Source organism: Schistocerca americana, chromosome X (assembly GCF_021461395.2).
Source record: "Schistocerca americana isolate TAMUIC-IGC-003095 chromosome X, iqSchAmer2.1, whole genome shotgun sequence".
NCBI classification, from domain to species: domain Eukaryota; kingdom Metazoa; phylum Arthropoda; class Insecta; order Orthoptera; family Acrididae; genus Schistocerca; species Schistocerca americana.
The window spans coordinates 329,457,211-329,472,190 of NC_060130.1; the positions used below are offsets into that span (position 1 = coordinate 329,457,211).

At 37.3% G+C, this 14,980-nt stretch overlaps 1 protein-coding gene across 1 annotated transcript in view; it reads right to left on the bottom strand.

Annotated features, from left to right (window-relative positions):
- LOC124556834 (apoptotic protease-activating factor 1) overlaps positions 1 to 14,980 on the bottom strand; it is a 285,519-nt gene that overhangs the window by 87,697 nt on the left and 182,842 nt on the right. The window contains exons 12-13 of the mRNA XM_047130851.1: positions 10,727 to 11,095; positions 3,550 to 3,757 (exon numbers count right to left, since the gene is read on the bottom strand). Coding sequence (XP_046986807.1) covers positions 3,550 to 3,757; positions 10,727 to 11,095 — 577 coding nt within the window. The remainder of the gene's footprint in view (positions 1 to 3,549; positions 3,758 to 10,726; positions 11,096 to 14,980) is intronic.

Below are 14,980 nucleotides of genomic sequence, written 5' to 3' on the forward strand. Positions count from 1 at the left end.
TATTGTGTAAATTAGCTTGCATTTTTATACGTATGGCACCTTGCTCTGGGTAACAACTGAAAGTGTCTTTTTAACTTGAAACTAGTTGTGCAACTAAGAAGACACCTTAATACATATACAGACTAAGTGGAAAAATGTTGTCTTCAATCAACAAATTTATGACATGTTGGCCAATAAGAAGAAGAAGTAGATTGGTTGGTTGGTTTTGGGGAAGGAGACCAGACAGCGTGGTCATCGGTCTCATCGGATTAGGGAAGGATTGGGAAGGAAGTCGGCCGCGCCCTTTCAGAGGAACCATCCCGGCATTTGCCTGGAGTGATTTAGGGAAATCACGGAAAACCTAAATCAGGATGGCCGGACGCGGGATTGAACCGTCGTCCTCCCGAATGCGAGTCCAGTGTCTAACCACTGCGCCACCCCGCTCGGTAGAAGAAGTAGAATCATTACACACACCGAAGAGCCAAAGAAACTGGTACACCTGTGTAATATGGTGTAGGGCCACCGCGAGCACGCAGAAGTGCCACAACATGACATGGCATGAACTCAACTGATGTCTGAAGTAGTGCTGGAGGGAACTGACACCTTGAATCCTGCAGGGCTGTCCATAAATCCGTAAGAATAAGAGGGTGTGGAGATCTCTTCTGAACAGCACATTGCAAGGCATCCCAGATACGCTCAATAATGTTCATGTTTGGGGAGTTTGGCGGCCAGCAGAAGTGTTTAAACTTAGAAGAGTGTTCTCGGAGCTACTCTGTAGCAATTCTGGATGTGTGGGGTGTGGAAGGGTTGCACTTCCATCACGTTGAATGATTCTCTTCAGTTGTTGTTTGTCCCATTCTTGCAGGATCTTTTTTCAGCTGCAGCAATGTCAGAAATTTGATGATGTACTGGATTCCTGATATTCATGGTACACTCGTGAAATGGTCATAGGGGAAAATCCCCACTTCATTGCTACCTCGGAGATGCTGTGTCCCTTCACTCGTACACTGACTATAACACCAAGTTCATACTCACTTAAATCTCAGTAACCTGCCATTGTAGCAGCAGTTACTGATTGAACAACGGCGCCAGATACTTGTTGTCTTATATAGGCATTGCCGACCACAGCACCATATTCTACCTGTTTACATATATCTGTATTTGAATATGCATGACGATACCAGTTTCTTTGACACTTCAAGAGTCTGTTTCACTACAAAGGAAGAGCAGGCAGGAATTATGGCATAGGATTTATTACAAACAAAATAACTAACAACAGAATAGCAAGACTTATGTCAAAACCATTCAAGCCTAAGAAACGACATGCTCGCATTTTGATAAGAGGTAGTAATGTTACATAAATGATAAATGATAAAAAATGCCACTACTAAATGATAACAGTGGGACACTGTAATGTACAAGCAGGCAATAACTAAAAGACAAATCTTTAGTTGCAAACTCAGGATATTATACAAGAAATAATAGAGACGAAACATTACTAAAATTTTCAAAGAAGATCTGTTTGTCCTGAACACATTCTCAAAGAAGAAAGGAAATAGAACATGAATTTGGCTAGGAATACATGTTAATGGAGCACATGTGAATCGTCTTTATTCGCTAATGACACTATACTATTTGCTTCTAGCAAAAAATCAACAACAACCAGTGGAATAATTTAATAAAGCACATTCTGATGTAGGTCTGAAAATCAATCTATAATGAAGATATTGAACCAGTTGGTAAGATTTTATATTTAGGAAAGTTGCTGGAGGTAACAACCGAATGGACAAGAAAAGAAATAAACAAAAGAGTAAAAATATTCTGGAGTGCTTCTGATAAAGTAAATAGTTTTTTACGTGATGTGACAACTCTGATACATATGAAGCAGAATCTTCTCAGTTACTGCGGATTACCAGTTTTAACATATGGCAGTGATATAAAAAAACAGCCACTCAATGAGTAATAGTAAGATGTATTTCAGGCATTACCAAGACAGGACAGGCAACAAAAAATCAGCTGGGAAACAGACCGGAGTGGAGGTGTAACTTTTTTTAAATAACAATGAAATAGAATTGGGTGTGACATGTAGGTGGGAGAATAATAGAAATTAAATAGACCAAAAAAGTAAATGTATGTGGATAGATGACAATAAAAACATACAGGAGCAACACAGATGTGTACAGATGAAAAGGGAAAAAGCCTTTATCCAGCAGTGGACGTAAAATGGCTGATGATGAGAGAGGGTGCAAATATTGGTGTTCTTCAAACAACTAGGGATGTAACCAGTGAACTAAATGGTTGTGACAACTCTCTCTCTCTCTCTCTCTCTCTCTCTCTCTCTCTCTCTCTCTCGCCCCTCCCCCTCCCTCTCTCTCTCTCTCTCTCTCTCTCTCTCTCTCTCTCTCTGCATGTGCAGCTGAAGTGACACATACGTAAGCATCCTGTCTGATCACCTTCATCCATTCATGTCCATTGTCCATTCCAACAGAGTTGGGAAATTCCAACATGACAATGCAACACCTCAAATGTCCAGGATCACTCTTTTGAGTTTAAACACTTCTGCTGACCACCAAACTCCCCAGACATGAACATTATCGAGCATATCTGGGATGCCTTGCAACGTGCTGTTCAGAAGAGATCTCAACCCCCTCTTACTCTTACAGATTTATGGACAGCCCTGCAAGATTCATGGTGTCAGTTCCCTCCAGCACTACTTCAGACATTAGTCAAGTCCATTCCATGTCATGTTGTGGCACTTCTGCGTGCTCGCGGTGGCCCTACACCATATTACGCGGGTGTACCAGTTTCTTTGGCTCTTCAGTGTGTCGTGATTCTATGTCTTTTTCTTATTGGCCAGCATATCATAAATTTGTGGATTGAAGACCACATTATTCCACTTAGACTGTATATGTATTAAGATGTCTTTTTAGTTACACACAACTAGTATCAGCTTAAAAAGCCACTTTCAGTTGTTACCCAGAGCAAGGTGCCACACACATAAAAATCTAAGCTAACTCACACAATATGTTACCATTCATAATGGTTTGCAAATTATACTGTTTGTGATGGTTTGACAGGCAGTTGGTGCATTTAAGATGAGAGAAACCTGTGCAAAAAGATAATTATATAAAATTGCAATATTGGAATGTAGCAAAGTGATCTGAATCTGTTCTAGTCTCATGTATGGTGACAATTAGGATTAGCACCGTACTTAACTGTGCACTGATAGAATGGAAGTTGCAAGACTTTTCTTGGGCTCACAAGTGATGCACAGAATATTGCAGAGCTGACAGTACACATCTTGTAAATTAAATCTGAAGCATCCTCACAAAATAAATTTTGTGCACAAAGTGTTATTACAAGAAAATTTTAAAATAAATCTTTCTTGCACTTATTTTCATGCTACATTTTACATGGAGGTTTAAATCATATTTTTGATTAAGTATCATGAAGTGGAGTAAAAACAAATGGGAGAAAGTCTGTCACTTAAGGTCAAATCAGGAAAAATAGCAAATAATAAAAAATTACAATAAAAACTATCAATGAAAAAAATAAAGATAATTTACAAACCTGGGATACCTAAAATTGTCACTATTGGTCCATCATTTCCCAATCCTGAAAGGAATGTACCAAATTCTGCACTATATACATAAAGGTGTGAATCTTCCCCACCAAAATACAACAGAGTATCATCATTAGAGAAAGTGCAGCTATTAGGTTTGCTATTATTGGGAACATCTATGTGCAACTTCTCTGCCCCTGTTTCACTATCCCACACCTATGAACAAAAATAGAATAGGAAGAAAGAAAAAGATAAAATAAAGGTATAAAAAATTAATCATCTAATTATAATAAGGAAAGGAAAAAGAAACAAAGAATTAATTTGGTAGTGTCAGGACTTCAAAAACAAGTTCCTGCAAATTTGGCATAAGGCAGCATACTCTGCTTTTCTTTTCACTCCAGGTTCATCAGTGCTATAAGCAAACAATTTTACTCAACCAAGTAACATAAAGTAAAGTAAAATAATGTAAACACTTAAAAAGTTAAGCCTTAGAATCACTTGAGGGCTATTATTTACAAAACACTGGTGAATTAAGTCCATCACTTGTCCCTAAAATAAATGAGAATGCACATTTGGCAATTTAATAAATTAACAGAAACTGCAATCATTAAATAGAATCTAACAAGTTACACAGACAGACTTAGTTCAAAAGACAGATGCATAATAGACATCATGCCTTACTGGAATCTTCCTTCTCTGCACGCAGAGAAACAATGTTTAATTAGATGAGATTGTCATCATCTTTTCAGTGGCAGGTAATAAAACACTGACAGCAGATTAACTCAGATTTTGTGTGCATGTGGACAGGGGTGGGAACAGTGGGGACTTCAGATGAACTTACAATGGAATAGTCCAATCTGACATGACAAAACATGCCCTGAAATTTTTTATATAAGAAGAATACACTGACAGAAAGACCCTGTGAAAAATTTAGCTGCTAAGACACACTACAAGGTTTTTTTTTTTTTTTTTTTGTTTTAAAATGTTGGACATCGCAAAATTCGTAGCTCACCAAGCAGCTGGTGAAATGTACATCTCCATCGGAGCTGTAGCAGACTGCGCATGTACAACACGGCAGGTCCATATCTTTGGTTGACGGCGCATTAATAAACTGATAATATGAAACAGCAAGATATAATTTATACAGAAAATTTCAGTTTTTATTGACAGTTTCTCTGAAACGATTGTCCCCAGTTACTGTTTACACAAATTTGCACTTTATTTAGTACCCAAAATAATTACCAGCTGCTTTCGTGGTTGAGTAGGTCTTATCAAGTTTAACATTTAATGTTAATTAGTGTGCAAAACCTCTCATGCTTCATGAAATCTGGCCATAAACTGCATAAATGGAAGAAAGCTTAAACGGAGAAATAAATATGCACCAAAATGAAACTTGCAAAACTGTGAAATGAAAACTACCTGAAAAATTTACAGTACAGAGTAGACACAAAGTCGTGTCCCCCCCCCCCCCCCCCCTCAACCATTTCCCCATTAATAACCAGTATAAACCCTAATCTTAAATAAATAACATGAACAACAGTTCTTTAAAGGAGTTTTCTTCAGATATGAACCATGAAGGGCTGCTCATCAGAGGCAACGCACTGTTACCGATGGAGATCCACAGTACTAGGCCCTCCAAACAGCAAGTGAGATGATCACTGTTGATTTCAAGTCTTCTTCAACTTATTCGAGGAGTTTCAAGAAACGACAGTAGTACACCCTCCAAACAGCAACTGAATGAACACTATTGATTTCAGGTATTCTTCAACTTAGTTGAGGAGTTTCAAGAAATCATATGGAATAGGAAATTGCAAAACAGTGAAGTTTACTTCAAGCATAAGTGTAGAGGAGTTGATATTAATTCATAGCAGATGAGAAGACAAAGCTTGCTGTTATCCCCAAACTGCTGTGTCTAATACCAATCAGTGATGTTTCATGAAAGAACTGCATGAAAACTGCATTTTTTCTTTCTCAGGTGAAAAATGACAATTGGTTACACAACTGATTAATGCTACGACACATTCACATACAACAGTGACAGTGATAATTATGAGTGGATTACTGTTTCTGCAGCTTTAATCTGTCTTCAGGGACCTCAAGGCATACTAAGACAAAAAAGAAAGGACTATTTGGTGGCAAAAATCTTGTAAGCAACCTATCAAATAAATCTGAAAAAATTGGAAAAAATAATTTTTACCATTTGATTCGAAACAGTTTCTAACTAGCTGCCAAAATTAATTAATTGCTTTTGTTGGACTCTCTGGCCTGGACATAATGGTACCTCCATTTTTCAAAAAGACTATTGATACAATTTAGATTCCATACAGAACAACCTATGTGACTCCAGCTAAAGAATTTGTTTCATTGTGGAAAATATTTTTAAAGAAACTGTTGGACAATATAATTTCCGATAGCTCCATCCCACTTAAGGGTTACCAGAACAGTATTCTTAAATTGCTGTCATTTGTCCACTATCTACTTGCATTGGCTTGTTTTAAAAATTGCTTTAAGTATGCATGATATGCAGTACAATAGGTAGAGCAACAGCCAGGACCATTTCTTACTCAACCACAATTCTGTCTTAATAAAACTAGTAATTAATGTAAAGTGCCTGGAAGAATTAATTTTTCTTTCATCAGATTTGACTTGTGTATGGAGAACATTTGTTTTTGTCATTCAAATGACACTTTGCTTTATTATGACAAATATGTGAAGTAAACAAGGAACATCGTTCAAAAATTATCATAAGAACTGTGTTACAGATATTGTTATAAAGTGATGTATGTGTAACAAATATTTCATTTCGATAAATTAAAGTCACAATTGATGGAAGTCATCTCTAATGTGACATCAGACCATGCCTTGATTTATTTTCTTTTGCTAGTCACCTTTGTAAGAATTACATACAATTAGTTATCATTATTAACTGCCTCTTATTCAAAACATGAATGATTACATTTTTTGTGTGGTTTAAGTTCTTCAGATTTGCGTGTGTCATTTTGAATATTTGCACTACACTACACTCTTGTCACAGCCAATCGCATGTTAGGCAGAAAGGGCTGTACAAACTGCTGCCATAAGTGGTTCTTCATGTGATAAAAATGAGTTACTTCAATGATTTTTAAAAAATACTTGGAGTGCATCTTAGCAGCTACAATTTTGACAGTTTATTTCTTTGATTGCATTCTTCCTGGATAAAAAATTACAGTGTGGGTTCTGATATGCCCAATTGGACCATTTCCTCATTAGAGCAATCATTTTATCTCTATCCCAGGTCTGTTGACTGATGGACCCTGAAACATACAGCACACAATGCAACAGGTTAGCAGGTTATAAGTAACTGCTGCTCTATACTGTGGGAGATTTTCATTTATATTTGTGGTCATTTCGAGAATAAGTACCTTTGCCTAACATCACACAACAGAACTATCATTAACGCTGCTTATTACAGCACGCATATTCAACTTTCAATAGCTGCTACCCCGTACTACAGCATTTTTCAGTATCAGTCTCTGAAAGTCTACCTTCGTCTGGAAGGCCAACACAATGTCTGAATGAGTGAAAAAAGTACACGATCCACATCACGTAAGTACCACCAACAATTTAACACTTATGCCAAACACATCTTAATTATCTTTAAACTGTATCTGAAACTAAGCATAATCAGAAGAGGGTGCTCTAGAAAATGAAGTCAATATGGTAATTGCTGTGGTCTCTCCTAGTATGTAAGTAGATTTAAAATACTAAGGAAAAAAGTAAAATATCTATTTGTGGTCATTTCAAGAATAAATACCTTTGCCTAACATCGCACAACAGAACTATCATTAACGCTGCTTATTACGGTATGCATATTCAACTTCCAATTTTTGAGTGGTTAAATTTTGTACACTTGGCAGCACATAAATTAGCCACATGTAAATTCTGAGCTAGCTGTTGGGAGCCAACCACAGTACAGTGGGCACATCACTGCTTATAAACGTAAATAGTGCTTGTAATTGGTGTATGTGATGGAGTAAGTTACGCCTTCTAGATAGACAGTATGAAGAACACATCTTCAAAATATATGCAAGAATACATGTGCCAACTGGTGCCTGGTTCTGGATATGAAAAGATCATTTGATCTAGTAAGATGGAGCCAAGGATGGGGTAGTGCTGAGAAATATCTAAATGTAGGAGTATCCAGCTTAATATTTTGGTAGCTTATGGAGTTGGTTAAGAGGCCAGTACGAGGCTGTGCATTGACAGTGTTTGGTTCAAATACAATTTTAAGAGACTTTACTGTCTTAAATTTATTTAATTTATAGAAAATATAAAATTAAGAGAGTGGAAGAAACTGACTGTTCTTGAGGTACTTTGGCCTGCAAAATAACACAGTATTTGATTTCCTCATCACATAGAAATCTTTGCCTTCTAATCACCTGCCTTCCACAAGGAACAGTTTATGAGACGGGCAATAAATTGCAATTTCTGCTATCTCCATCCAGGCTGTTATGATTGACACTGTTGCCATTCAATATACAGCTGATGTTAATATGGAGCCTTTCACTGACAGCCATGGTATCCTTTGCAGTCTGACTTCTCAAGGCCAGCAGCAAATTGTAGTTACCAATTGGGAACACACAGTACTGTGTTTCAGTTGTAATGTGATTAAAAACTGATTTTGCAAAGATGTTTTCATCAGTTCATCTTGTGTCTGTGTTGAAACAGAACAAATTTTAGTTCCTGTACGACTACTGGATTGTCCAGTTTCTCAAAACCATTTCATTCTCTGTTACACAATGTGCTGAGAAATAAAATTCTGTACTCTGGCATCCTATGTCACTAAATTCCTCTCTTCCATGGAGCAGTCATTCTGTCACAAATAGACTGTTGACAATGAAGCATGGCTCATGAATACAGTGACTGAACTCAAAGCTTAATTGTGCACATTTCTGACCTTTTACTGTGTCTTGCCACTGGATATCATGAAATAAATGATGTGTGCTACTAACTAGACTGAAAGGAAGGTTAGGTTTAAAATCATTTTGACAGCAAGATCACCAGAAACCAAGCAAAATCTTGGAAAGAGAAGGATGTGCAAGAAAGCCTGCCATGTCCTTCGCACAGAAACCGTTCCAGCATTCACAACAAATATAAATAAGATTTGCCAGACATGGATTTGAACCTCGATGTATCTGAGTGTGAGCTCAGTGTCTTAATCGCTGCACCACCTTGTTCGAACTTTTTCTGTAAGTGAAAACTGAACATAAAAATGTACTGATAGTGTTCCTTACTGGTAACACATGCTTATGGCAACTGCAACAGTTTCCTATAGCACTTCATTATAATTACTTTACTAAACATCACCATGTTAGTTACAATGAAATATTAGAGCTACCCCATATTAGTAGGCAAATAGCAGTAGCTGCAGGACCAATTCAAGAACTTTTTCCAAACAAATGACAATATCATTTGGCGGTCCTCCTTCCCCTCCATTTTTCCACACAAACAACATTTTGTGTCCTTCACCCTTTCCCCTTCCCCCTCCTAACCCCAATCCCATTCATTAGTTACAGTTCCTTGGGCTCTTGGAAGGACCTTTAAAAATAAATCTAGTGAGTGTGGATATGAGTTGTTTATGCTACTAATTATGATACACCCTGTGTATAAATTTTGCACTTGGGGTGCTTCTGGCGCCCCTCTCAGCTTGATGCCCCCCTTTAGCTTGGCAGCCAAGCACCCATTTGTGTTGCTTGAGTCCTGAAAAAGCCTCAAGTAGTTGCTACCACTGAGTTTCTAGGATGCCATCAGTTTTATTGTATCTGCCATAAGAAGAACCTACATTCAATTTTTAACTGAAATGTTATCATGGGATGTGCTTCATGTTCTACAGTGCAAATGTGCCTAAGAGCATCATAAACAATAAACTGTTGGCTCAAATGGAAAAAATAGGTATATGGTATGATGAGGAATTGGGCCTGAAGCCATCTGAATGTAGAGTCTCAGTGTTGAGATTCGGCTGCGAAAACCACAAGTGAAAGCATAAATACCTATTTCACATAAAGAGTTACTATTACCTACACAGAATGTTTCCACATTTCATTTGCAGAAAAACTTGTGTGTCATTTCACAAAATGTCCAGAAAATTGAGAATCATTTCATGTAATATTCAGTTAAGCTAGGTTACATTTAACATCCAACCAACACCAAGTCATTAAATACACATGGGGACAGAGAAATTTCATGGAAATGATAATGCAAAAAATAATGTGAAATTTGTGGTTTTTAGTAAACAATGCAAAAACAGCAATTCTTAGGACATATCATGAAATCTGCAATTTTGCTATAAAAAAATATTACAAATCTCAGGACAACAGTTTACCAAGATTCACAGCTGATAGTCACTGAGTATTAAAACAGCATTTTGACATCTAATCTCCTCAAGGCTGATGTTCATGTAATGAACTACACTGTGACAATGAAAATAGCAATGAAATTATCAGTAAAATAACACTGAATTTGACAAAAAAATTACAATGGATTTGGAAAAATGCACTGAATTTGGTAAAGAAGTACAATGACTGGGAAAAACTGACACTGAATGTTGTGGCAAAAATAACACTGAAATTGGCAAAAAAAGTAACATTACATTTGGCAAAAAATAACAATGAATTTGGTAAAAAATAATACTGATTTTGGTAAAAAATAACACAAAATTTAACCATATTATTTTTTCCTGTCCCTAGGTATGGAGCACTCCCTGAGAGAGGGAAGAATTAGGGAAAGATATTGGCAAGGTTTGTTTAAGAACCATTCAAGTACACCACGCACAGGCAAAAAAAAGATATATTGTACTTGTCATATTCCAACATGTATCTTTCAACATTTCTGCCCTTTTGTCACCTGAGGATGTTCGTTTGAAATGAAACTGGCCATGAAGTAATAAATGCATCTAAAATAACAGCTGAGGTGGTTTTATTACTGTTCATATTAATCAGCTATGGAAGCACAACATGATCACAAGTATTCAGGCATTTGGCTAAAGTTTGTAGATGAAATTATGGAAAACCTTAATCAGGATGGCTGTGTGCACATTTGACCCATACTCAAATTTGAATGTTACAACTTAATCATTGTGCCATCTCAGTGATAACAAGAACAGAATGAGGAGAAGGCATACATTTAAAAATCTTTTTAGGTGCATACCTTCACACATCCATCAACAGAACATGACACCACTTCATTCTTTTTGTGTGCAAAAGAAGCACAAGAGACAGCACCTTTGTGTTTACTGAATGTGAAAATACTTTTGTCATCCGACCCACTTTCAGAAAACATATTACTCCAACTAGTTTGACGAAGACGAGGAGATGGTGTTCTGACAGTACCACTGTCACCCGATTTCTGTTTCTCTGTTTTCTTGTCAATGATATCCTCCAAACTCCATAATTTTACTGTACCATCTTCTGAAGATGACAGGAATATTTTATTACTTGAGTGGCATTGTAGGCATGTTATCTGCTTCTTATGGCCTTGAAATGAGTGAAGTATATGTTTATAGTCGACTGCCAATAGCTGTAACAAGAACAAAAAACATAAACAAATAAGTAAATGAATAATCAAATGCATACACTGCAGATATGGACAAGTAACATGCCAGAAGCAAATTTAAGGGAAAAAAAAAACAATATTTTGTTCTAATGCTATCGACGAAAGTTTGACAACTTGGCACTATTATCTGATTTTATAAATCCCCTTCATTCACTCTAGAAATTTTGATGCAGCAAATTATGGGGAACGATCTGATGAAGATGAGTCTTTTCCTATAAACATTTCAATGCAAGAGGTTACTCAGGATTTCATTCTTGGACCAGTTCATAGTTCTCAACTGGAAGTTTGACTCCTAATTACAATAAAACTCAAAACATTCAATGTATGACATATAACTAATCTATTCCCCTCCTTAACAATGGAGACATGATTAGTGAAGAGTAAATGAGGAAGTCTCAAATGATACATATATTCATTAACTACTGTGAAAACTGAACTCACTGACCTTTACAATCAGAATATTATTTACTACTGACAGTTGTGATACACTTAAGCTGATTTACTTCATATAATTTCATTCTTTGGTGGCATACAAGGGATGGTCCGTGAAATTGCTAATAGTACAAAAGAAGGTAAGAGAATGCAATAAAAAAATTATTGAGCCAAAATTGTACTTTCAGCAGCTCGAGGTGCATTTGTTGTACTCTATGTTCGACAAGATGGTAGTAGTGGTTAGCTGTTTCAATCAGGGAAAGCTTACACCAGCAAAGAGGCTAGAATTAAACAGGAGTGGTTTGTTATTAAATGGAACAGCATGTGAGAGATAATGTGGTCTACTTTCCATCTGCCCACTGCAATTTCAGGGATAACACACCTGAATATCTTGCAGCATCATTTGTACTGGTCAGAGGAGCACCATAGGACCCAAATTAATTCAGTCTATAAACAAGTTTCTGAATGAGGAGGAGGGCCGAGTCTTCCTGGAAACCTTATTGCAGCATATAAACTCATATCAGGAAAATCAGTACTGGAAAGAGACAATATTGACTACTGTCATATCAACCACCGCAGTGGCACTCACTCTGCTGAGTGTAGTCTTTGTTTTGGTATGTAGAAGATGAAGCACAAGACTGGTTTTAGACTCAGCCACCATTCAGATTCCAGTGGATTGGATATCCTGTGCATAAAAGCAGCAGAAAGAAGATGAACACACAAGGGGGCAGTAGTAAGTATAACTCATTCATTTTACATTGTAAGTTTAGAAAGAGAGTTAGAAGTTACTGTGCAACAAACTTAGGAATGAAATAACTTCCATGGTGTTTCAGATGGAAGCCTTTCCTCACTTACCACCATGGAAGTGTTTACAGTATGGGCCTTAAGCCCTAAACGAACATAGTCTGGAGTGTATATGTACACAGCCATTTGTGTACTAAAATACTCTCATCTCAGTATCACAGCTTGCACTACAAGCATGTGACACCTGGAGCGACATCCTGGAATGCAGTATGGGGCAGCTGTCCTGAGTCACCAGAGAGCAGCTGCCAGAGCAGAGAGAGACCCGCTCACTGGGGGAAGGTCATAGCCACCTCTGCAGTATCACCAGCAGCATTCCTTGTGCTGCCATCATGGTCACAGTAGGAGGTATTGCTAACAGTAGCATTCAAGTGATGCCATGCTAGGCCCCACTGTTTGCACTGTCAGCAGTGCCGGACATCCATTACTTCCCATGAGAGGCAACTGGACACCTACACCATGCTGCTCCTGATGTACTATGGCCGAGGGCCAGAATAAAGAAGTTAATTGAACAAATCCACTGCCGTCCTGACATCTTATTTCATTCTCCACAGGTGACAATCCATGGGGCCATCTAACACAGACCATGAAGAGTGGGATATGTGACAGCCATCAATAATGGAAGCAGCAACGCAAAAAGTAACTGATTTCTATATTTTCAGATATTAGAGTGGTTGCACTACAGATTTGAATGAGAAGTCTTGGCTACTTGATTAGTAATCACATCTCTAGCCCTTCTTTCTGACTGGTGTTGATACAAGCAAACACTTTATCTTCAGACTGGTTTCTTCTGGTCCCTTGCCTAAGTTATCCACAGTTGTCCCACATCCAAGCAACAGAGGCTTGTTCTGTTGAGGTTAATTACAAAATGTCTGATCATCTTCCAGGTGGATGGCCAAATTTGGAAGTATGGGCACAAGCTATAACTGACTGAATATCATATACCATTGATACCTCCAGCTGCCAATAATTGCCTTTAGCTTTCAAATTACCAACATAAGCTTGCACAGTTTGACTCAGTTAGAAAATCCACAGGAGTTCCCTAAAATCTACATTCAAAATATTGGTAAATCTAATTAGCCACTTGAAGAAACCAAATGTCAAACTTGCTTACAATAACAAAGACAACTGTCCATCACTTATTTATTTGATCTTCAAGTATTCTGCACCTTATTGATGTTACTAGTTTGTACAATCTGAATAGTGCATACTGGTACATGTAATAACAAGGAAAACATTTAAATAATATAGATTTGAATACAAACATAAAATGAGTATAAGCTAAAATTTTATATCTTCCTTTGCACAGTCAGAAAATTCCTCTATGGCATAGAAAGCCTTCTTTATAAGCCAGTTTTGTAGAACATTTTCAAAGGTTTTTAATCAGGTTCTTTTGTGTAGACTAGGCAACTAAGTATAAGTAATGATGGGACTGTCGTGATACCCCATTTCTTGAAACGTGTCCTACATGGTACATTTTATTGGAAACACGCACTACACATCCTATAGCCTTTTCTGCCACATAAAAACTCATTTTGCCCCAGAGGACCTGCCCCAAACCAGTATCCAGTACATTATATGACTAGGAAAAAATGTTTAATAGATTAAGGAAAGGCAATACTACGTCTCTAGCATTTTTAGACTTAGAGAAAGCTTTTGAGAATGTTAACTGGAATACTCTCTTTCAAATTCTTAGGGTAGCAGGTGTAAAACACAAGGAGCTAAAGGCTATTTACAATTTTTACAGAAACCAGATGACAGTTATTCTAACTGCAACCTGGTTTCTGTACAAATTGTAAATAGCCGAGGGGCGTAAATGGAAAGCACTGGTTGGAAAGAGAGTGAGACAGGGTTGTGGCCTATCCCTGATGTTTTTCAATCTGTATATTGAGCAAGCAGTAAAGGAAACAAAAGAAAAATTCTGAGTAGGAATTAAAATCCATGGAGAAGAAATAAAAACTTTGAGGTTCGCTGATGACATTGTAATTCTGTCAGAGACAGCAAAGGACCTGGAAGAGCAGCTGAACGGAATGGACAGTGTCTTGAAAGGAGGATATAAGGTGAACATCAAGAAAAGCAGAATGAGGATACTGGAATGTAGTAGAATTAAATTGGGTGATGTTGAGGGAATTAGATTAGGAAATGAGACACTGAAAGTAGTAAGGGAGTTTTGCTATTTGGGGAGCAAAATAACTGATGATGGTCAAAGTAGAGAGGATATAAAATGAAGACTGGCAATGGCAAGGAAAGCATTTCTGAAGAAGAGAAATTTGTTAACATTGAGTATATATTTAAATGTCAGTAAGTAATTTCTGAAAGTATTTGTGTGGAGTGTAGCCATGTATGGAAGTGAAACATGGACGATAAATAGTTAAGGCAAGAAGAGAATAGAAGCTTTCAAAATGTGGTGCTACAGAAGAATGATGAAGATTAAATGGGTAGATCACATGACTAATGAGGAGGTATTGAACAGAATTGGGGAGAGGAGAAATTTGTGGCACAACTTGACTAGAAGAAGTGATCAGTTGGTAGGACATGTTCTGAGGCATCAAGGGATCACCAATTTAGTATTGGAGGGCAGTGTGGAGGGTAAAAATCATAGAGGGAGACCAAGAG